General features: G+C 43.6%; 3 protein-coding genes across 11 annotated transcripts in view; 2 read left to right on the forward strand and 1 right to left on the reverse strand.

The window, feature by feature from the left end:
• The first annotated feature begins 344 nt into the window (after positions 1–344).
• On the forward strand, positions 345–14604 carry AP1AR (adaptor related protein complex 1 associated regulatory protein). Of its 4 annotated transcripts, none has more exons than XM_005485649.4 (10): positions 345–560; positions 3537–3585; positions 4210–4236; positions 4689–4714; positions 5118–5214; positions 5935–6033; positions 7874–7938; positions 8846–8919; positions 9684–9812; positions 12241–14604. In XM_005485649.4, exons 1-10 carry the CDS (start codon positions 484–486, stop codon positions 12489–12491), a joined length of 894 nt encoding a protein of 297 aa, XP_005485706.1. In that variant the 5' UTR covers positions 345–483; the 3' UTR covers positions 12492–14604. The 4 variants fall into 4 exon arrangements, with proteins under 4 accessions (XP_005485706.1, XP_005485707.1, XP_014121542.1 ...); XM_014266067.3 differs by lacking the exon at positions 345–560 and adding an exon at positions 645–836; XM_005485650.3 differs by lacking the exon at positions 5935–6033 and having other exon boundaries at positions 346–560.
• Positions 13731–19578, reverse strand: TIFA (TRAF interacting protein with forkhead associated domain). 2 transcript variants are annotated; one of them, XM_074541901.1, is made up of 3 exons: positions 19425–19578; positions 19099–19213; positions 13731–16617 (listed from the first exon to the last, which is right to left on the reverse strand). In XM_074541901.1, the coding sequence occupies exon 3, from the start codon at positions 16606–16608 to the stop codon at positions 16129–16131; it is 480 nt and encodes a 159-aa protein (XP_074398002.1). In that variant the 5' UTR covers positions 16609–16617; positions 19099–19213; positions 19425–19578; the 3' UTR covers positions 13731–16128. The 2 variants fall into 2 exon arrangements, with proteins under 2 accessions (XP_074398002.1, XP_074398001.1); XM_074541900.1 differs by having other exon boundaries at positions 13731–16744.
• Positions 19287–23829, forward strand: part of ALPK1 (alpha kinase 1) — a 34640-nt gene continuing 30097 nt past the window's right edge. For 4 of the 5 annotated variants that reach the window (XM_074541897.1, XM_074541894.1, XM_074541896.1 and 1 more), the window contains exon 1: positions 19287–19480. The gene's annotated coding sequence lies outside the window, so the exon portion shown is untranslated. Of the gene's footprint in view, positions 19481–20584; positions 20703–23829 lie in introns of those variants that run through there. The other variant, XM_074541898.1, reaches the window with a different exon arrangement.

Below are 23829 nucleotides of genomic sequence, written 5' to 3' on the forward strand. Positions count from 1 at the left end.
GCAATAAATTCTTTTTCTCTGAAAGATTTAGGTGTCCTGTGTCCTGTGGCTGCTATCTTGCTGCAAGTACTTTCTTTTAAAAAAGTATCCTACATAGCATAATTTCTATTTTAACATTTTTTTGTAACCCAAAACTATATTTACCACACTACTTAAGAAAATTAATACCGCATTACATTTCTAACACAACACATATAATATTCATTTTAATATTTGCGGAAAGCCAATCACAAAATAGGCATTTTTCACATGTCAGAACACGGGCGATGACCCCACGGGGCCGCGCCACGGGGGAAGCCGCTCTAGGGGCGGGATCGTTCTGGCGGGCAGGGCCGATGTCACCGATGATGCCGAGCCGGGGGCGGTGCCGGCGCTCGGGGCAGCCCCGCCCGGCCCTGCGCAGCCACGCGGCGGTGCCGGCCCTTTGTTCCCGGGGGTCCGCGGCCGCCGGGAGGCGGCGGGAGCTGCGGCCAGCAGGATGCCATGGGGAACTGCTGGGCGCAGTGGTGCTGCGGGCTGTTCCTGCGGAGGGATGCCGGCCGCATCCAGCGCGGCGGAGGGTGAGAAGCATCCAGCGCCGCTGCCCCTTTCCCCTCCCCGGGGCGGGGAGGTGCCGGGCCCGCCGGCTCCGCCTTCCCCGTGGGGCACCGGGGTGGCGGGGTGGGCAGGGATGCGGGGTCCGGGCTCCTTGGCGTGCCGAGGGCATGGATGGAGGCGCCGGGAGCCCGCCGGGCTCGGTGCGGTTTTTGTGCGGTCGGGGCTCATGCGCTTCCAGGGTCAGCGGCTCCTGAGCCCCGGTGTTTTTCCGGCAGGAGGTGCCCAGAGAGGGTTTTCAGGTCAGTTGTCAAAAGCCTTGCAGGCGGCCGTGCTGGTGGGAGCGATGGAAAAACACCCGGTTTTCTGCAATGAGATCTCGTCCTCGCCGTGAGTCAGAGGCTGAGCCGCTGCTGGGATAAATCAGGAGCAGAATGGTTCGGATGAACTCATGTCTGTTGCAGAATGGTTCCGAGGAATCCTTATCTCTTGGAAACGTGCGACAACCTGTTTCATTCTGCCACAAGCAGTTCACGGAAAAGCACAGTGCAAACAGGGCTTTTCCCATATCCTGGCCGGCTCTGGATACCTACACATCACTTATTTTCCATGTGTTGGGGTAGAAATCGCTCTCAGCAGATATGCTGGGCATTTTACATGATGCAGGCTCGTGGCCTCTTGCTTCACACCCGCTCTGGCAGGCGAGTCTCACCTTGCAGAGGAGCTGCCTCTCAGAGGCAGGGGTGAAAAACCAGGGCAGTGCATGTAGAGGATACCTGCTTGTATTTTTAGTGCTCCGCCAGAGGGGATGGGAACACCTCCGATGCCTTGACAGCTGGCACTGAAGTAGCACTTTGTTGTGCTTTGAGAACGCCAGGCAGTACTTGAAAGCTTCTTCCTGCACAACTTGAAAGCTTCTCCTTCCTGTGTGTTTTGCTGAGTCTCCTTCCACAGGCCAATACCCCTTTTTTCAGCAAATCTAGTGACAATTTTAGTGACAAAAAAATTTAGTGCCAATCCCTGCATCTGTTAGTCCAATACCAGGCTGTCCTGGCCAGTGAAACAAATCTTCCTGCCCGCTGCTGTGTTGTCTAGTTGTTCAGGTGTTGCACAACCTGCAGTGAAAGTCTGAGGCATATAAAATGTACAGAGGACTGCTGGCCTCTGTGCTTCAGATCGGGTTTGTTTTCTGGGTGTGGTGGTGGTGGTAGTTTACAGAGCAGTGTCACAGTGCTGAGGTTATTTTCCTTCCACTGAGGAAGGAAGTGCTGAGGTTATTTTCCTTCCCTGAGCAGGGAATTCTGTTAAAACCAAAACTGTAAAATGCGGTGCATTATAAAGTTTGCAAGTTAGATTGATACCACCTTGTCCATGTTTGGCTGTTTCTGGGACACCATAATGTAAAAATGTAGCTTATCAACTTAATGATTACTTTAATCACTCATATCCTCCCCCAACACCAGCTTCTTTATTTTAAGATGCTCCAAGATTTGCCTGTAAGAGGTAAACTCCTAATTAAATTACTAAGTATAGAGTTTTTAGTAAGTTTCAATATCCTGGAATAATGTAAGTTGCCTTTGCTTGGAATTGTGCTGCGTTATATATATCTATATATGGATGGAGTATGTGTATATATATATATATATGTATGAAAAGTTGGTCTCTTTAATAGTTCAGATCTTGGAAGATTAATTTGACTGTCTCTATAAGTCCTGTGACCTGTCAGCTGAGTTGTTTTCTCCAGCAGCTATCCAACCAAAAGTCTTAGAAAACTATGGAAAAGCAGGGCTTAAAGGAAAATTATAAAAGGTGTAAACGTGTTCATAGGTTGCTGATTCTTCACTTGAAGTTCTGTGCAGGGGTGAAGCTGATGGGTCTTCTGCTTGTGTCCCTCATGACCTCAGGCTTCCATGGTTGCCTTGAAAGTGGCCTTTCCTCTCTGGTTTCCCAGCAGTGAATCCTCTGGAAAAGGTTCTTTAGTGGCAGGAAAGGTTGTGCAACAAGGAACCAGTGGGTAGAGCAACAAGTTGCCAGGGGAGACGCTCCCTAAAGTGGCTTCCAAAGAAAAATGAGATGGAGATGAAATCTGATATAGTTAAAATAATTCAGGCTTTGGCTGGTGTGTTGGTTTTATTATTGTCACAGTGTTGGTGTTGGTTGCAAGTGCTGAAGGATCTTTTCGTGCAAGTAGAGAAATCCCTGAGGCCCTGCTTTATTCCTTGTACCAGTCAGCACTTGCAACTGGAAACCCTGGGTTTGGAAACAGTTCGATGAAATGGATGTTGCACTGAAGAGTGTTTATGTTAGAATGTTCTTCTGGACCATGGCCAAACCTCCTTGGCTAGGTAAAAATGTATTCAGGGAACTTAACACTGTGTCAGGTTTGTAGAGGACAGGGCTAACTGTCCCCTGTAAAATAATTCAAATAAAATAGGAAGAATTCTAAATAAAAATCAGGGAAGAAACCAATTCCCTGTATAAAATTAGAGTGTGAACTTAATTTTTTATTTTAGTTTGAAAGTATTGCCTTGACCTCTTACTGGATATTTTTCCTTGAGGCTCAGCCTTCTGGATGTGCCAAGCTGTCAAAATAAAATGTATTGTTTAGCACTGATGAGGTGCAAGATACAGGAAAGAGTTAAGTGCCATGGTGAGCAACAGCATTTTCAGAAATTGCCTGGAACAATGTTTTTTTTTCCAGGAAAAACATATTAAAGGGATTGCAGAACGTGCTAATAGTCTGTAAATGTCAAGTCCAGCATCCTGACAAGTGATTTCATCTCACAAGGGTTGTAGTTTTCCCCCCAGTTCTACAGAAGGCATTTCCGTGCTTTTGCCTCTCCCTGCAGTAGTTAATAAGTCAATGTGATAAATACATGAAGCTTTTGTTGTTATTTTATAGTTAACATATTTTAAAATCTGTTTTACATTCTCAGGTTCATTTACCTTCTGGTGTGCATGGAAAAGTCTTTTGCAGTCTAACTGTAAACTTATTTTTCCAGATCCAAGTATTTTAGAACATGTTCAACAGGAGAACACTTCACTATAGAGGTAAGCACTTACATTTTTAGCTATTTAAGAAAAAGTGGGAAAAGCTGAATCCTGGCAATGCCTTTAACACTTTCTGCAGTTTATGAACACTGAAATATTCTGGGATATTCCAGCCCAGATTTGGGTTACCTTATAGTTTGTGGTATTTGTAGTCCACAGAGGTCCTTTTCCAACCTCCAGATTTAAATCCTTTTTTCCAAGGGTAGTGTAAGGTTAACCAGGAATAACCTGGTTTACTTTCCCTGAGTGTTCTGCAAGTCCTGGGTCAGCCAGATTGCCCCCATTACTGAGGATAGCATTAATTATTATTGTAGGTAATGCTTGGGCTGTCCAGAAAGTTGTGTACAGAGGGGAAAATCTGTTGTGCTACAGAAGAGTGAGTTTGTGCAGCTTAGAATGCTTCTTTTTTAATTAGGACTCTTCTCCTGTTAGGAAGAGAAACATTGCTAAGAAGGTCCACCTCTAAAAATAAAATTCCTCTCAAAGTAGGGTTACAGTCCCACTGTTAGAACTGCAGTGGTGTTTTTACAAGACACATAAAATATGCAATCATACTTGCTGTATGAGTCTTTGGTGATTTGTTATATTGAGTTGTGAAAATGATTTATTTATTTTCCTCTGCAGTTTGAGAACCTGGTGGAAAGTGATGAGGTGAGTACCTGGGGCATTATGTGAAAGCTGCTTGTTCAAGCCTTAAAAATGATTCCAACATCTGCATCTTCCTCCTGCTTTAAGCTGAGCAGTAGACTTAAATCACAGGGTTGTGGGGTTTTTTTTTCACTTTCTGTTTTCCTTGTGCTAGGGGTATGAATTTAAGACTTTGGATAAAGATCTAAGATTGGTTTTGGGGAGTATGGGAAATAACCCATTAAGGAAGGGAGCACTATGGACTTTGGGAAGAAAGAAAAGAAAAGAAGAGGTGTGAGGGAAAAGAGTGTTTGGGGAGACTCAAAGGAGAATTTGCTGCTGGTATAACTCTTGCATAAAACTCAGCAAGTGCCCTCAGTCTGAGAACAGAAATGGACCTGGGTTGCTTTGCTAAGGGAAGTTCTGGAAGTGCTCTATCTTTACAAAAACACAGACTTTTTTATTTATTTTAACAGGGGGAGAGCCCAGGAAGCAGTCACAGGTAAGACTTTGAGACTGAGGACCTCTCCTTCCCTTTGCTGTCCCACTGGTAACACTAAACAAAACAGAGTGAGGGAGAAACAAGGGACAAAATCAAGTAAGGAAAAAAAAAAAGTGAGGTTAGGACTGCAGTGACAGTAATGGTTCTGTTCCAGTAGTTCTGTTAGCAGGGATGGTTCTGAAAATATGCTTTCTGTAAAGATATAAATAATATATATTGTGAGAGCAAGGAGAGACAGCAGTGTCCTGAAGAAGCTGGAGCTTTCAGGAGGAGCAGGCCACAAGCAGAGCCTGTTGGATGGGCATTAAAGGACTGGTCAGGACAGACCACACAGATATGTCAAAGTGCAAATAAAGGGTTGTCATGCATGAATAATGGATGGAGCTTTTTTGTGTTTCCCCAGGCCTCTGACTGAGGAAGAAATTGCAGACCTGAAAGAGAGACACTACGACTCCATTGCTGAGAAGCAGAGGGTTGTTGATCTGAAGCTTCAGTCAGAGGTAAGTGGTCACAGTGAGAGTACAAATGGTTTTTCCTCCAAAAATGTTAGGATCAGCCATGGACACCAGGAGATTCCACTCACATGGAGCAATTGGGTTTTGTTCAGCAGTTTGTATTTTTTAGCCTACAAGGTACACAAATTCATTCTTTTTAACAGTCTCTTAGCTGAAAAAATGGAATTAATAGGCTGGGTTTCTGACCAGGATCTCTTAAATTGGACCCTTTTTTCAGTGCAAGACCAAATGGGGAATATTCTTGATTCAACTTTTCCTGTGTTGAATTTTCTCCACAACTTTCTTAAGGGAAAAAACCCCACATAATTTGTTATTCTGTTTTAGTGCTGCTGCAGTTAATGGAATATGAAGTGGAATACAATGTAGAGCTTGGGTGAACTTTGATCTAAAGTGCCAGTGAGCTATGGAACTGAAAATCTTTAAATCTTTTGCTGTGCAGTCCATAATAAAATAGAAAAAAGCATTGCAGCATATTATTAGTTCACTAATAATAAATGTTTTCTCAGTAGTTACCTAAATTTCTTGGGCTGTTTGCTTGCGGGGAGGGAAGCTGTTAAACCCAGTTAATGCTTAAGCTGCAGTCAATTTTGTTTTGTTTTGCTTTTCTAGCTGCTTTTCTTTTGTTTTCTTGCACTTTTGGCTTTAATAATAGGAAGATAGATAGGTTCTGCTTTTGTTAACCATTACTGTTTTGTTCATACACAGTTAGCCTTACAAGAGGAGAAGTTAAGACTAGAAGAGGAGGCTTTATATGCTGCACAACGTCAAGCAGCCAGGGCAGCAAAGCAGAAAAAGCTCTTGGAGGTGAGGGGAAAAAGACCCCAATATTTATGAGAGCCTCTGTCCTGTCCCTATGTATGCAGACTTCCCTGATACCCTTTCCATCTCAGGAGACCTGACAAGGAGGTGGCTTTGGCTTGCAAAGTAGAGAAAGAAGTACAAGATTTGGAAGTGCAGCTGGTTGGAGCAGCTGAAAATCACCATAATTGTTTGAAACAGTTTCTGTCACCGAGTAGAGATTTTGAATGAGCTATAATTTTAATCTATAATTAGCTTCACACTCTTCTTATATAATATGTAGAAGTTACTGATCTTAAATGTAAAAATGATCTGTGGTGTCTTTTGGGTAAAAAAAACCCCTTGAAATTGAGCACATGTTTAATTTAGGCATCATTTAGATTTGTAAAATGTACTTTTTATATTTGTGCACTGTATTGCTCCTTATCTTTGTGTTCTGTATTGACCCTGCTCTGGAGTACTCATCTAATTTCTGTGTCACTAAGTATAGCTCTCCTTTCACATTTCTTTCTCTCCCCTTGCCATTTGGTGTGGGAGAGTTAATTCTTTCTGACCTTTTTGCCTGCTTTTTTTCCTTACCACTTATGATCTACAGAAAGCCAACAAAAGTAGATTTTTTTTTTAAGTGGCGTTAACTGGTTTTTATAGAAGTTCTGTGCAAGAAATGCTCTATTTCTTGTCTTTCAGTATTTTTAATATGCATTTCTTTTAGTCAGGACCTAAGACAGAATGGGTTGTAGAGATTTTAATTTCCTCTTGGTGTAAAATTAGTACCACTTATCTCCTGCTCAAACAGCCTCCTCAAAACCCATACGGATTATAAGGATTTTAAGGAAGAGTTTTTGTCCAGATATGCATCAAGCACTTAGCCCTTCTGGATAAACTGGAAGCTATTTTGGAATGCATCACTCATCTCCCTGCTGGTTGTGGGCACAAATGGGAAAATGGCTTTTTCCTTGGAAGTGTGGCCTCTCTCAAAGCTCATTTGGCTTGCTGATGTTGCCCTGCTAAATGTCAGGGTCTGTAACAGCAGGGAATTTTAATGTGTGTGTGTCCGGGAACTGGCAGTGCTGGATAGTGGGATGTGACCTGGCGAAACAGGGAGATAATCTAAATTGGGTATTATGTGGGTATAGGAATCCTGAAAGAAAACGGTTGTGTGTGTCAGTAATTGATTTTGACAGATTTGTTGACTGTGTTGTGCCAAATTTCTGTCTGTTTCTCTCTCCGTTCTTGAATCTTTTCACCTCTAACCACCACAAAGTGATATTTCTGCTTCCACTTTTTTTCTCAACACTCCCCATTTGCACATTTCCACCAGCAATTATTATAATTTAAACATCCAGGATGCAAAGTGTGCCAGAAAACAACCCCGCCATCATCCTCCTGGGACTGGAAAACACAAGATCCAGTGCAGTTACCTCCCCACACCCAAAGCAAAGAGCAGCTCTCAGATGAAGTTGACATTAGCAGAGTTATTAATACTTTTGGCCCTGCAAGGCAGCAATGCTGTTATTAATATAGATGAAGCACTTAGTGCTGATGGAGACAGCCAGAGGAGATGGCAGCACTGCTTTGCACAGGGATGAAAGGATTTGTAGGAAATATTTATCTTTTAAATGGCAGGGTGGCTCTTCCTGGGCACAGAGCAAAAGAAATCCAACATCACCCAGGTGTTAGTTGTGCATAGAAAACACTTTAAGAAGACAGCAGACAAGACAGGTGCAGTCCTGACTGAGGTTTCTAAAAACTGATGGGTTTTTTGGGGGGTGCATAAAATAGGGTAAAGTGTTGAGAGCTCTGTTTTGAATGTTCAGCTTTTTCAATTATTTGCTTCTCTTAATAGCAACGTAGGCAGCACAGGATAACACAGCAGAGAGCACATGCTGTTAACAATGGAGAGTTCCAGAGGTAAGAGAACAAACTTTATTCCTGATAACTCACAGTCCTCACTGTCTGTAGCCCTGTTCCTCATCTGGAAAGCTAGAGGGTATTTTGGGTTAATTCTGGTTGTTGCTGGAGTAATTAGACTGCTGCATACAGTGCTACTCCCAGCTGCTAACAGATATTTACACACAAAATCCATTTTGTGGTTTATTTTAGAAAGGTGTTTATATGTAAAATCAGCTAACATAAAGTATTTTTTATTGTTCAGGGCCCTGTTTTTTTAAAACATAATAGAAACACACTATTTAAATGGTTTATAGAGTCTGCCTGTTCCTTCATTAATATTCTTAATTTTATTTATTTATTTATTAAATATTTAATGTGTTTATTTATTTTAAGTCTCTTTATTCCCACCTCCCATGTTCGATGGTGGTGGTGGGAAAAACAAGCTTTAAAAAAGTGGAGAAATTTGCACTGGAATGGTGTTTGTAGAAAAAGTTCATGCACAGAAAGTAAGGGGGGCAGGAAGAATTTTGCTATGAAAGCACAGTTAGAATAGGAGCTGAGAAAACTGAGTAGGAACTGGCCAGATTTTAAAAACAAAGGACTGCAGGAGCAGGGTTTGAATTCATCACTTAAAAAAATGATCTGAAAATTATGGAGATTTTATCTAAAGTGATGAAGAGAGGGGAGGAGTTGTTTTGAGTTAATTAATTAATTTTTAACTGAAAATACTAATAAAAATTGAGCAGAAGCACAGGCTGGGAGAGGATGCGTGAACAGGAACAGAAAGACATTTTGCAGATGATTTTATAAATCATTTAGTTCAGTGTTTACATCCTTTGTAACAGAGCTGGGGGCATGTGGATTAACCTATTTTTGATGGCAGCCCTGGAGGTTTCTGAAGCTGTAAAAAATTGTGTTCTTGCAGCTGTGTGGCAGAGGAGGACCTCGATCCTTTCCTGAGGAATACAAAATTCCAGTATGAAGCTTTCCGAAGCAGCAGTAAGTCTGCCTTTCCTTAGGCACATCTCTGAATGTTGAGGGGCCCTGAGGGGCACAGAGTGCTGCCTCTTTTTCTAGATAAACACAGATTATTTCTAGTTTTATGTTTACACACACAAATACAAAATGTGCATACATGTATCTGTAATTGAAACATCTGATAATTTTTTTATCTGATAAATAAGAGATAGTGGTGAACATTTCTTGTAAAACCAGTTGAAGATGCAGATGTGTGTTTATAGCTTTTTTTTTTTTTAAATCATCCCTTGGCAATGTAATTAGAATCATATTAATGTTTAACTTTTTTCCTAATGACGTGCAAGAGGTGAATTTGGCTGCCTATACTAAAAAATTCCATCATACCAGTTTAGAGGACAACAATTTGATAAGCTTTTATCTGTTAGTTTTGGTGACAGTACGTGACAACCACTAAGGTGGAAGACTGATGGCTGTGTGAGTAGTTTAGTTTTTTGGGGAGGAGAGGCTTGATTTGGTTTTTTTTACAGGTCTTCATAAAGTTCAGCTTACAACTTATTAAATTCCTTTCTAGTTGTAATTAGGCAATATCTCAGTGATACTGACTATTAATAAGCTACTGATTACTCTTTGAACTGATGAAGTACCTTTTCCAGCATGCCTGAGGTTTAAATGGCCACAAAGCATGATGAAAGCCTAATTTAACATTTTACTTTTGCATGTTTAACCTGAAATTCAAGTACATTTACAAATTAAAAATACATTATGGGTTGGTTTTTTTTAAAAAGGGCTTTCATCTGATGCCACAGTGCTGACACCCAACACAGAGAGCAGTTGTGACTTGATGACCAAAACCAAATCAGTGAGTGGGAATGATGACAGCACCTCCTTGGATTTAGAGTGGGAAGATGAAGAAGGTATTTATCCTGAATTTCAGCTTCATCCTGAACCCAAAAGTTAAAGATCTTGTTATTTTAAACTGTGCTCATTGTAAATTTGTCATTTTCAAAAGGGAAGGTGATTTTAAACTTGTTTCTCATGGAGTTTCTGACAAGTTTGTAATGGTTAAACTGTAATTTTTTATTTTTACTGAGACAAGTTCTTTATTTTTGATAAATGTGGAGATAACCCTACTAAATGAATTCATTTATTAGGACTAAATGAATTCATTTATTAGGATACTCCAATAGATAAATGAGTTAATTTCCCTGCATTTTGTGGAACTGACTTGTAAACTCCTGACAAAAGTAATGGTGAAGAAATGCTGCCCTCTCGTGAGCCAGGAGCAGAAGGAAGAACTTGTTCTTCCTTTCAAAATGTGGTGGTTGGTCAGGAGTCTGACTTCAGTATTTTGGGAAAAACCCAAAATTATTATTATAATTATTATTATTACTGGCACTGTAACGTTCACTGAGAACTTGGATCTGCATTCCAAGGAGTATCCCAGCAATGATACAGCAGGAACATTGCTGCTGTTACAGGTGTTTTCTGCACACAATATTCTTCTTTCGTTTACTAAACCTCCAAAAACTCTTGGTTGAAAGTTTATCCAAATCGTTGAGACCTTGGCTGTCAAAAGGCTCACCAAAAATAAGCAAGGGTTTGTTTTTCAGCCAATCTGATAGGTGATTAACATCTGTAATTACTGACAAAAGCAGTGAAATCTTAGATGTAGCCCCACATTTCTCTTCACAGAGAAAAGCAAGGCACAATTCTTCCCAATATCCTTATCATTTTCTGTGCCTGTGTTTGTGCCAAAGTAGAATGCAATATAGAGATTGAGACCTTGGCTATTGAAAGGCTCACCAAAAATAAGCAAGGGTTTGCTTATAGGTGATCACTGGTAGGTGATTAATGTCTGTAATTACTGACAAAACCAGTGAAATCTTAGATGTCTTTGAGCAGTGCCCAGAACCTTATTTTGTGTGGAATTAAACAAACTAAAGACCTTTTCTAGACCACTGAATTTGTCTTTTCCTAGACCACCAGTATCTGTCCATATTCTACCTTCGTTTCTCCTGGCAGAAACATAAAAGTTAGGTGAAACTCACATGTTTCCTCTATGTGTGTGTGTTGGGAAGGATGAAAGTTTGACAAGGAAGTCTCACAGATATGTATGCTTAGCAGAAAGATTTTTAAATGTTGAGTCTGATCAAGGAATAGAGATGGAAGCAAGTTTTGATATAGAAGAAAAGAATTGCTGAGCCAGTCTTGCTGGCTAACCAAGGATGTTAGTTGGAAGGGGTTTTTATGGCTTAGAGCAAAGGATAAACCCACCTCAAACAAGAAGATGTTTTTACCAAGCAGAAAGATAACACAGGCAAACAAGTCAGAAAAGCTGCAAGTAGAAAAAAAGTCTCAGAATTTTCCACTGCAAGAAAACAGAAAAACAACTTGTAGCTTAAACTGTAATGTACTAACTTTTAGCGATTGCAGAATAGTAACATGAATATGGTAATTACAGGAGTTATGATAGGCTATAGATAGAAGTTAAGGTATAGATTGGTTCTACTTGTGAAAAACGCCAATCACTTGTTTTTAAAATTTTAAAAGTTTAATAGTAGTAAAATGGTTATAAAAATAGTAACACAATTAGAGTAATAACAATTTGGACAAATTGAATTAGGACAATATGAGACAATAAAAACAAAGAGTTACGGACGTCCGGGTACCTTTTTCTGGCCATCACAAGCCCGAAAAAGGACACCCCTGAACAGAGGATTAACCCTTAAGAACAATAGCCCGTTGCTTATTCATACACCTCATTCATGATGCATAAATTCCATTCAAACACAGGATTCTGTCTGGTCATCGTCAACTTCTTCCTTCTAATCCTTACAGCGCCTCCAAGGCGGGAAGAAGTTCATTTCTTCTGATAAGAGGGCCATAAATTCTTCTTCTCTGAAAGATTCATGTGTCCTGTGGCTGCTATCTCACTGCAAGCCCTTCTTGTTAAACAAAGCACCCTTCATAGCATCGTTTCTATTTTAACAATTTTTATAACCTAAAAGTATATTTAACACAGGACTTAAGAAAATTAATACAGCATTATTTTCTAACACAACATATATAATATTCATTTTAGTATTTGCGAAAAAGCCAGTCATAAAATACATGGATTTTTCACATACTGCATTAAGATGCTCAGCAAAGAAAAGTATATAATGCACTGTAACCAAAACCAAAGGGTCTCCAGGGGCCCGCCTGCAGCTGGAGCTGTCAACTGTAGGCACAGCTCTGTCACCCACAACCCTGGACTGCTGTAAGCTCTTAGACAGAATAAACTGCATTTTAGAGAGCCCCTGGAGTCCCGCATCTCTCACTGAAGCTCTTCCAAAACGGCAGGCATGAACAGGATGGTCCCGGTGCGGGAGCGCTCCCGGACGGAGGAGGACATCCTGCGGGCGGCGCTCAAGTTCAACAGCAGGAAGCCGGGCAGCCACCCGGCCTCGGCCTCCGACGACTCCAACGGGCTGGAGTGGGAGAACGACTTCGTCAGCGCCGCCGCCGCCCTGGACGACAACGGCAACTCCGAGTACGCCGGCTTCGTGAACCCCGTGCTGGAACTGTCGGAGTGCGAGCGCCAGGACAGATAGTGCATCCTGCGCGTCCCCGGTGCTGCCAAGGGAACGGAACCCCCGAGGCCGCTCTGCTCTCTGTAACCTGCTCCTCTCTTCCTGACAGTCTGAATTCAGAACTAAGTGCAATTTTATCGTCTACCTTCTCCACTTTTGTGAAAACTGTTGTGGATATTTCTGGGTATCTGGATTTAATAGAAAATTATCTGCACTAAATTGGAGCTTCGTAGCTTTGACTTGTCTATATTTTAACTTGCCTTTTTTTTTTTCTGGATGATGTTTCTATTGATTTTGTTTTAAAATTCATCGTTGGCCTAATATTTATCTCAGAAACAGTCCTCTATAATTTAATACAGTCCTCTTTAATTTAATACTTGAAGATAGAGAAATAATTTTTAAATATTTCTATTTCTGTGCTTTTTGACTTGCTCTTCAGCTATTTAGAGCTGCAAAACAAATTTTACACATGGCAAATCTGCAGATTTTCCCCTGTCTAGCTTGAAGCCTTTCTAGTCTTCTGTTGTCCTTTTCCATTTATTTTATTTATTTAATTGCTTTATGCCAAGCACGGTTAACCTCAATGAACACAGTAAAACTCATCAGGTTAGGTAAGGTACTGCCTTGTGTAATAATATGCCAGACTTAGTAAGCGTGTGCTAGGTAGAAAAGCAAAAATAAAATATAAATTCTCTGTATGTGTCAATAAAATGGGAATTTTAACCAGTGAAGAACTGGGAGGACCAAAGTCTTGTTTTCCCAGCCCCCCTGAACAGACCAACCTCTGTTGCTACATGGTCCTTAAAATCCTTCAGTTGTGGAAAATTTATAATTCCACTGGACCAGAACAATCATGGAAAAGCAACATCCAGCGAACAAACAGGGAGGGATGATGGCTCTGCTGCTGGCAGGGTGGGAAGAACAAGAACCTAAAGACTGAATTTTTACACCTGCATTTTGAAAAGAAAGAAGAAAAAATCATGTTTTAACAGTGTGTTAAAGTGCTCTGCCTTTCCTGTGCCTCTCAAGTGGATGGTTAATCCTGCCAATACGGGCTGAAATCCAAGGAGGTGTTCAGTGACTGCACTGCTGCTGTCCTGTGCTGTGTGGTCTCCCCCAGTATTCCATGTCAATCTTACTTTTTAGCAAAAGAGAACCTGCAAAGTACTTGCAGGTCTCAAGCTTTCCCCAAAGTTTCAAAGTAAAGCCATTCTACTCTGCCATTATTTTGTGCAGCTGTCTCGTTTTTCCAGGGGGAAAAGGGTGACAGGGTTTAACTTTGTTTTGGAGTAAAAAGAACACGTTGTGGTAAGTAACAAACCTGCTCTGTCAATCATCAGAACTGAATTTGTTGGTGAAAGCTGTGTGAAAAATGTGGTTTAGCTCATCTGAAGCTATGTGGAATATTTGGGTCATTACTGTGTGGATAAGGAACAGAAATCATGCACACTGGGGTTAAATGTGTACAAGTAACCCGAGAGAACAGATAAATCCTGTTGGTAACATTCCATCTCTTCATTTCAGTTAAATCCTGTTGGTAACATTCCATCTCTTCAGTTGTAGCCACGTCACTGGAAATATTTTACTACCATTATTTACATTTGCAATACTTGTAATGAGCTTTAAAGACCTGTACACATCAAATGTATATGTTGGGTTTGGCCTAGGCTACTGCTGTGTGACTTCTCTTGGATATTTCTTTGTATAGCATATTCCTGTGGGAAGGAAGACAACTTCCTCCACATGTAAATAACTTGTTTTTTACCTGCTGAAACTGTCTCCTCCCCTTCCCTGGTCACTGCTCCTCCTGGCCAGGGAACATGAGGTGACCTCATCCTGACCATGCCTTGAGGAATTAGCTGACAGTCCTGCCCTTGGGATGAACAAGCACTGAGGAAACAGGAGGCTGACTCCAGCTTTTTCTGTGATGGGCATGTTCTGTAGCCATGGTTGATGATAACATTTGCAGAGCTCAGTGCACCACGCTGGGTGACTTTTGAAGTGATGCTCCATCTCTGTGGGTATTTGAGAGATGGAGGGATTCCACAAACAGCTCATGCGAAGCAGTTCCAGGGTACTGTAAAATGCCTATCTGTACAAATTCAAGAGTCATTAAAATTTTCAGCAAGTCTTACATTTGGCAGTGTGGTATCTGTTGCTGGGTTTGTGGCAGCCATGTCAGAGCCCTGCTGAATCCCACAGTGTCCCTTCTGGGGACCTGCTGCAGAAGACCTGGGGAGTTTGGGGCATGGAGCCTTTCTCCTGTTGGAAATGAGCAGCTGTACCCACACCCTTTAAAGGCAAAATAACCTTCCTTGTGTAAATCACCTTCTGCTGGTCAGATCAATGTAGTGATAGGAGACAATCCATTTTTTAATATGCATTTTACACGACTGATTCTTTCCTCAGGTAAACACAGCTGAGCAAGTGATTGTTGTTTGGAAGCCACAGCCGGCTTCCAAGAGTAGAAAACATGGCAACAAAGTAATTTTGTCACAGAGGAGATGAACAGGCAAATCCTGCATAAGCCTGTGTTTAGTTTCATTGCCTCTCCCATGTGGCTTTCTCTCACTCGTGGTTGGTTGCCTTAATCCCAGCTGTTCCTCCCCTCAGTTATAATTATGGTTTTCTTGGAATGATTAATGCTGAAATGCATCCTCATATTCAGGGGTGATGAAGTGGGTAACTCCTATTCTTCCCCGGTGTGTCTTTCAAGCAAGCTAAAATCCTTGCCAAAATAAAAAAGCCAAACGCCAATGAAAAGCTGAGCCCCTGACAAAGAAAAACATGACTGAAACAATCTGAGAAATACTTAAAAGACCAGAAAATTATTAGAGAGGTTTGGGTAGAGGAGTAGAGGTAGAAAACTTCCTGGAAGTATTTAAGTAAATTCTTACCTTGGAGCCATGGCATCTTTGGAAAGCCCAGTGACAGTCTCTTATCTTGATGGTCCTGGAAATAATTTTATTCTCCAAAAATTCTTTTAGAGTGCAGCCATATAACAGAGCAAACCCTTACTAGGGAACAAAATGTATTTATTGCAAAATAATTGTGGATTTTTATAGACCATGATCATTGGTGCTACATGTTTGTCTACATCACAAGCAAAAGTAGTTAACTTGCAAAAAAAAAAATATATATATTAATTAAATAAGTGAAAATAAAAAAGAAACCTTGCTTTGAAGCTAATAAAAACATAAAAGGACAAAGTGTTTTTAAGTTGCAAAATCTGTGAAGTCACAACATAGGCTCACAAAAAATACTGTTTGGGATTTGGTGTGCAAAGCAGAGCACAAAGTAAAATATGCAACAAGACACTGTGTCACCCCCTGGTTGGGACCAAAACCCTGCTGTGCTCGCTCTGTATTAGTGCCTGTTAAATATCCCTCCAAGGCACGTGGCCACAGTTCTGGGATTCTGTGGATTTGAGTGACCCCTTGTCTCCCACACCATTCTGGGCATCAGAGAGCCCTCCGAGAAGGCAGTGTCAGGAATCCATTCCTGTGGAGGGAGCAGTGCTCTGGAATGCCTGTGCTGATAACAGCAAGTAAAGAAGACTGATGTGCGGCAGTCAGTGAGCACCACCAAGAACACTGGGCTGAGGTGAGAGCTGTGTGTGCTGGAGGCCAGAAAACCTGATCCAGCCTCCTTCTCCCTGCTAGCACATCTCGTTCTCATCAATCTCTGTGGGGCTTTTGCCTTGGCCAGGAGGAAAGGAAGGAGAAATGCCATTCTCAGGAACAGGCTGCAGGGATGGCAGGCACCTTTCTTGTAAGATGGGTGCTTCAGCCAAGTGCAAGTGAGTCTCAAAATAATCCACGGCCTCCCCTTCTTGAATCTCCGCCAGGACCTGGTATTCCCCGAAGCAGATGATGCACTTCCAGGGCAGGTCGATTTTGTTCAAGTAACCCAGCTCCGTTTGGTTGACGGTCAGCTTCGTTTTCTTGCTCAGGTTCTTGATCTCGAAGGCGTACTCGGAGCTGTGGAGCTTCCTGTAGAACTGCAGGGAGAACTGGATGCGGGAGACGCGCGTGTCCACCAGGCTGTAGCGGCAGAGGCTGGAGTCGCGGCCGAACTTGGCCGTGTCGTCCGCCCGCAGCTGCTGCCGCTGGCAGAAATCCAGGCAGCGGAACATCATCTTCTCAGCCTGCCCGGGGTGGTAGAAGGTCAGGTGGAGGCACGTCACTGTCTCCTCTGTTTCGGCCTCCTCGAAGAAGCTCATGGCGAGAGGAGCCCTTGGAGCCAGGAGACGGCAAAACCACGGCACAGAGCGGCTGCAGAACCCAACAGATCGGAGTCAGCACTGGGATATTCCCTGTGCTCCTCTCCACTCACTGCACAGAACCTCCAGGCACCTGGAAGCTTCCAGATACCTGGAAGCACAGCAGCCACAGCTCACCGCTGCTTGCCAGCAAGCTCCTCTCGAGGCAGATTTATCTTTGCAGGAAATATGCCATTTAGCAGTTAGATCTGCTTGATAGGCTTAAAATGGGGTTAGGCAGAACTGGCTGGGCCTGTGTGCTCTGCTCTTTATCAAGAGATCTTTACCAACAGTCTGTCTGTAGGTAGTGGTAATTCACATATTTATAAAGCATTCCTTGGGCTCTCCAAACTCACCTATTGCACGGACAAAGTGTTTAGTGAGTGATGGCTGGGATAGCATAAAAAGTGAATTTAAGAAGTTGGACTGTCCATATGACCTAAAAGAGGAATTGTCACCACCTCTAGGTATTTCCCCATTGTCTGCTGGAAAATCCCAGCTCTCTGCTGCTCCAGAAGCACTAAAAAAAATTAATTTTCTTGGGTTTGGTAGTTGCTGTAGTGTGTTCTTAAGTTCGTTAGTTTGCTCCCCCCATTTTCTGTATTACTTCCTGCTGCTACCCTGCCAGTTAAGTTGCTATGGAAATGAAACTGCTCCTCCCTTGGTTTCTCTTATAAAGTGAAAGTTGTTTCCTCCTTGGGGTCAGTCAATCACTCTTTTTCTCCTCCCAGGTTTCGAGAATTTTCTTTTCTCTGGGAGGTATGGTTGGCTGTAGCCCCGGAGCCCCTCCTATGATTTATAACAGTTGGCTACTTTAGTATATCAGTTATGTTTCGTACCTCCAAATATGTATTTCTATTGAATAGCTGGGTTTCCCTGCCTTCTTCCCCCCTTTTCCCTTAAAACCCTCTCCTGCCCCTTGTTCGGGGCCATTTGCTGGGTGTTTCCCCTCCTTGTTGGTTCTTCTGTAATAAACCGACAGTTTACCCCCAGCAAGTGGTCGCCTCCTAATTCGTCTCTCACCGCGCTGCTCCGAGCTATCCCCCAGCTCAGCCCGAGGCCAAAGACGCCGAGAGGGGCTGTTTTCTGATGCGCAGGGGCCCTGGCCTTCGCCCCTCACTAGATAGCCGGATTCCAGGGCCGTTCACGCCCCCGCGCAGGTAGTTTGTGTTGTTTTTTAAAGTTCTTTACGTTCAGCACAGAGACCACATACTTATGAAACAAATTCTGTTCCAAAGCCTGAGCAACTGCAGTGCATCCTAATAAAACCTGAGACAGCTCAGAAAAGGCTGCCATCTGCTTCTCTAAATGCAAGGCCAGTGTCTTTCCACACTAAAACTGAGCCTTGAAAAGAAAAGCCTTGCTATTTGAAAGCAGAAACCAACAAATGAGTTCCCAGTTACTCACCAGGGAAACATGTGAACAGCCATTTAACTAGTATCACACAGTGCAGATGTTTCCACATCCAGACTGCAGTGAGTTTCCAGTGTGTCTCACACAGCTCTGGAGCTCATCAGCTCCATCCAGAGCTTTATGAGCAGCTGAATCATCACTGCCATGAAGTGATGACTGTGGTTTTTACACACTGCACCCAAACACCAAGCATAGTGCGTGGTGGTGTATCAGTGCATCGTTTTTTCTGCGTGAAACCTCAAAACTGCTCCCTTTGCACCTTTAACACAAAACCAGCCACAGTTCTGACACAGCAGCTCAGCAACCCCAGCTTGGTTACTGAAGCACGCTACAACAGCACAGATGATGAGTGAAACACAGAATTTCCAGCAGAGCTCCCTTTAAAACAAGTAGGAAATATCATCTGTGCTTTTGGCAGGAATGCAGACAGACACCCTGATAGCAGGTTACTCCTTGGCCATCTGTGAGCCAAGCTGTGGTGGCACCATTGCCAGTCCCTCCTCCTTGTGGATTCCCCATCTCTCTCTGGGATGCTAGAAGCAGCTCTGTGGGCCAGGAGGGACTGTCCCCATGTCCAGCTCTGCCCTTCCTTGTTGTGCACCAGAAGGGGATATTACATGAGGTCATCTTTGGTGAAGGGGAAAACCACCGAGCACTTTCATTATGTTTGCAGTTCAGAGACACTTCTGTGCCTCACAACTTCAGTGCAAATTACTGAGTTTTACAGATGGCTACATTAACTAATAAACAAAAACAGCCTCCCACAGCTTCGGCAGCTCCCCCTGATGAACGTGGATCCCGGCAGCTCCCACAGAGCCCGCTCCGGATCCACGATCACCTCAGGCATCCCCTCACGGCCGCCTGGTCCTGCCTCAAAGCTCACCGAGGTCGAGCACACTGAATATTCCTTAACGTAAATTGACGAGTTTCTACTTAAAAGGAGTTTCTACTTACTAGAGTGCATTGGCCAGGAGGAAGAAACCTTCTGTAGATTTCTCTGCAGCTCTAAGGCAGCCACTGCCCCGCTGTTGTCCGTCCCGGCACCGTGCTCTCACCTCATCATCCTCTCCTAGGGGACAGCGAGCGTCATCACCCCAACTTCCAGAGGCAGCAGAAGAGCGAGAAGCCCTAAGAATATGGGCTCCGGCTCCGAAGCAGGCTCGGTGCCACCTGCCCACCCCACAGCACGGCCAGCCTGGGATCTCCCGGAACGAACCCATGGGCACTGCCTGGCACATCCCGCCCCCTTCCTTCCCCTCACGGCCCGGTCGCCTCCTCACCTGCCGGGAGCGGGGCTCCGGCGGCCGCCGAGGGCTGCGGCGGCTCCTGACTCCCGGTAAATCCTGAGGGGGCCGGCGGGAAGCGCTGGGGCGGGAGGAGCGGGAGCGGGAGGAGCCAGGACGGGCGGTGCTGAGGGCACCGCGGGGCGGGAAGCTCTGAGGGCTCCGTGGGGCCGGAAGTAGGACGTCTTTAAAAATAAAGAAAAAAAAAATTAAATTATTCATTACAGTGGATAACTCTAAAGGAATAGCCACAGGTCTGTCCGGGGTCTCTGAGCGTATGTTCAGAGCCGTGTCAGGGATCACAAGTCCACGGGCTCAGCTGTCAGACAAAATAATTCTGGTTTAACCCCCAGATGAACGCTTTGAGGAGTAAAACGCTTTGGGAAGCAGCGCACTGCGGGCATATAGCAGTTGACCTGATGATGTTGTTAAATTGATTCTTTTAAAATGTTTGGTTGTTTGCTCTAAGCAACCAGAGTTCAGGTTAATTGCACCACCTTTGGGAAATAATGTTGCCCTGGCCGATGGTCTAAACTGATCTGAAAACTTTTCCTCCCTTCTCTTTTTTTTCTTTTCCCTTTACAAATCCTGAGACAGCCGTGGATTTTTCTTTATCCAGCGGCTTGGTTTTCCATGTTCACCTGTGTTATGCTCTCAGCCCAGTACAAGTGGCGAAGTGAACCCGTTCCTTTTCCATCCTGATCCCAAACATTCCCTGTCCTCCCTTCCCTGTGCCTGCACTGCAAGTACTGAGGGCTTCTTTGCTTTGGCATGGGCCATCAAATCCTGCCTTACTTCATACAAACTGTTTTTCGCTTGTGGGTTCTTTTCATATCTTCAACAAACAGGTCAATGACTTGTGGGTTGATAAATTCCCTTGTAGTTCATATGGAATAACTTTTATCTGTATGCAGTCTAATAGGGCTGTTCCATGGGCTCTTCTCCCTGACAAAAAAAAGGAAAAAAAAAAAAGGATTAAACTGTATTTTGCAAGAAGTTGTGCTGAAAAGCAGAGAAGAAAAACAGATTGTTCCAACTTTCTCCCAGAGTAAAGGCATTTTTTACAGCAGGCAGGGCTGGGTCTGTGTGTTCACACACAAGAAAAATGAAATACTTTGTTGCCTTCTGGAAAAGCCAGAGTTGTGCAATCCTGCTCTTTATTGCATCTGTCGACGGTTACAATTCCTGTCAGCCCTTTGTTTCCGGAAACAGCCGAGTCCCGGGTCATCAGACAACTTTTCTGATGGGATTATTTTGATACTTGTATCTATTGAGGTAAGTAAAGACCTTTCCCTTTTTCCCCTAGGATTGTGTAACGTCAAATTAGCTGCATATTCTTTATTGTTTTATGGTTTAAGTATAGCTCTGTGTGATTTTGTACAGGGGAGGGCAGGAACTGGATTTACAGCTTCTCTCTTCAATAAGTTTCTAGCCAGTTGAAACGCTGCCAGCTTCAGGAAAACAGCTCCAGGTTTGTCCTTGATGAGGGAAAAAAAAATATGGAGGCACTCTGTGCCTGTGGGGTTTTTGGGTGATCTTCCTGCTGAAATTCTTCTGTTCTGTAGTAGAGGTCATTCCAGCATTACAATAACTTATTTTTGTTGAATTTTCTTTGGTCAAAAGCAAAACTGCAGATAAATGTGGTGTTTGGGCTGATTTAGTGTTTTCCAGGCTGGAAGACTGAGGTGGTTTTGCCGTGGCTGTGACGTTGTGTTGTTGTTCTGACAACTGATTCCTCTAAATTCAGAGCAAAATCCATAGATAAATCTGGGAAATGAAAAAATACCAGGAACTTTTATTTTGCTGCCAGTCCTAATTGGCTTAGGAAACAGGAGTCAGTGAGGGGAAATGTGCTTCTTTCTCTTTCTGGCATGTTCATGGTAGGTCAGAAGAGTTATAGGAAGTATAGTCTCTTAATCATCTGAGGGAGTGCTTATGACAGGGAATGCTGTGGTGACATTTCTTGGACACTTGGGGAAAAAGTCCTTTAAAGTTTTAGCCTTTTATGGCATAAAAGCCTTTCCAGACCAGTCTGAAACTTTCTCTTTGTCTCTGTATTGAAATTTACACTACCAAAGTTTCCTGACCCTGCTGAATCAGCAGGAAGTCTGGCCTGATTTCTGCTTGCTGAGATTTCCACAGTTCTGCCCTTCTCTCCTAAGGTCAGATTTTACACCTGGTTATCAAAACTGTCGATGTGGTGCTCAGATTTGCCTGTGGGTTCAGATGTAAATGTTGTGAGTATAATTCCCGTGGTTTTTTGGGCTCAGAAAGCCCAAGAAGAGTGCAGTAGGTGGGTGTCTGTCCCCTCCAGCCCTGTTTGCTGGCTTTCCCTGGTGTTAAATGCCTCACTGTGCTTGTCACCTGCCACACAAGCCTGGGCACAGTGCTGCTGTACCTGCCCTGTCCCGGGATGGCACAGGGGTGACCTGAATTTGTCCTGCCAAGTCCCTGAGGAGCAGCTGGGTGACAGCTGAGTGATTTAGGACCATAAAGCCCAGGCTGCTGACAGCCTTTTCTCATTCCGAGCCACCCAGGCACTCCGAGCACAGGAGTGGGAGCCAGTAGGTGGCAGTTTGTGACCACACATGGGAACACAAGGTTCGTTTGGGGGGATTTTTGTGTTTTGTGCTAATTAGTTGTTCGTTTGTTGCTGGGGTTCTTTCCTTTTTCTTTAATTTTAGTTTTCAGTCGTACATTTAATTTTGGTGGTGCAAGAGTTGTCGAGGTGCTTGTAAGTTATTGGTAATAATAGTAGTGAGAACTTCCAGGAGTTGGGAAAGGCCTGATGGAGTGTGCAACAACCTTTAGTGAGGTTCTGCAGTGAGTTATTACTGCACAGCAACCGAGTGCCTCATGCTCAAACAGAAAAGAGACAGGCCCTTCTCCAAGGCAGGTGTGCTCCAGAGATATCCCACTGTATTCCACTGGATGTCAGTGTCACAGGGAGGAGAGGATGTGTGTTCCCTGAAGTTTTAGCTCCCAGTGCCAAGGGCAGCTCCCCTCCATCAGCAGAGAGATCTTCCAAAGGAGGAGGAGAAGGCACAATTCCCTCTGTTTATTTCCCTCTTTGATCCTTGTTTACACAGGGGAAAGAGCTCTTCCTCTTTTCTTCTCATGTGACCTGAATAAACTGGTGAGGAATATTCACCTTGGCTGCTGAGAAGTACTCCTGACAAGATGAACTTTTGTTTTGTCCCTTTCCAAGTTCTCATTGTCATTCTGCATCATGGTCTGCCCCCGGTCCTCTCTCAGAGCCTGTCTGGCTTCTCCCTTTCTCTTCCTTCTCAGTTTCTCTTCCCTTTTCCTTTCCCTCCTGCTCTCTGTTCTTCCCTCTCACCATCCTCCTGATTACTTTTCCTATTCCCTTTGCTACTCCCTCCACTTGTGTTTGTTTTTTCTCTGGACCCTTTCTCCCTCTGCTGCAATGGAAAAAATAATTTTTGTGGCTATTTTGATAGCAAGGAGTTGAACATTGCCTTCACCAGGCCCCGCATTTTACTGTGGAGGCTGAACCCACTCTCCTTGTCTGGTTTGACGCCATTCAGACAGAGAAAATTTCACGCGCACACTGCAGGCTGAGCAGAGTCAGCCTTTCCAGTTCCCTTCATTGAACAAATAAAGTAATTTTGAACAATTAAAGATAATATAAGCTACATTTTGCTGATATGTAGCAGGACCAGAGAACATAGTGACCTTCTTGTTCTTTTGTAATTTTTTTCCCCTTTAAATTTCTGTAGTTGTGAAGGTGTTGGAGATTCCACAGTGTGTGGCAATAAAAACACACTTCCATTATCTCAGTTTACAGCTTTCAGGGGCACCCAGCTGTGAGCAATGCAGCCTTACAGGTACATCCGTGACCATTTCTCTCTTTTCCCTTCCAAGATAGATATGTCTGTTTGTCCCAAACTACTCAAGCACCTTCCTTCCTACTCAGGGAAGCAGCTGTCTGGTTCTCTTCACCTTTGATTGTTCTGGAAGCCCTCCCTCGGGGCAGTTGCTGCCGACGTTTAGGAAAAAAAGGGATTTTTATTACTGTAGGCACATAAATTGGCACTGAGGGGTGGTGAGGGCAGCTGGGTGTCTCTGCTCTGTCCCTGAGAGGAGCTCCTGGAGGTGGGAAGAGCAGGATTTCGGAGCACAGGGAGCATCCCTTTCTGTCTCTGTGCATGGCCTCACAAGGGAGCACTGTTCAATAGGCTTCAAAGTGCTGCAGGCCTGGCACAGCCGTGGCTGTGGCCACATGTAATATAGCCTGTAGCTCTTTAAAGAGGATTAGCCTCAGATCAGGGACAGCATTCATTGCTGGGTTTCCTGTAAAGCAGAATATGCTAATGAAATGGAAATGTCTACAGCAAACATTGCATAATATGGGCAACCTCAGAAGTGAGCACAGCATCTT

This window comes from Zonotrichia albicollis, chromosome 5, assembly GCF_047830755.1.
Source record: "Zonotrichia albicollis isolate bZonAlb1 chromosome 5, bZonAlb1.hap1, whole genome shotgun sequence".
NCBI lineage: Eukaryota > Metazoa > Chordata > Aves > Passeriformes > Passerellidae > Zonotrichia > Zonotrichia albicollis.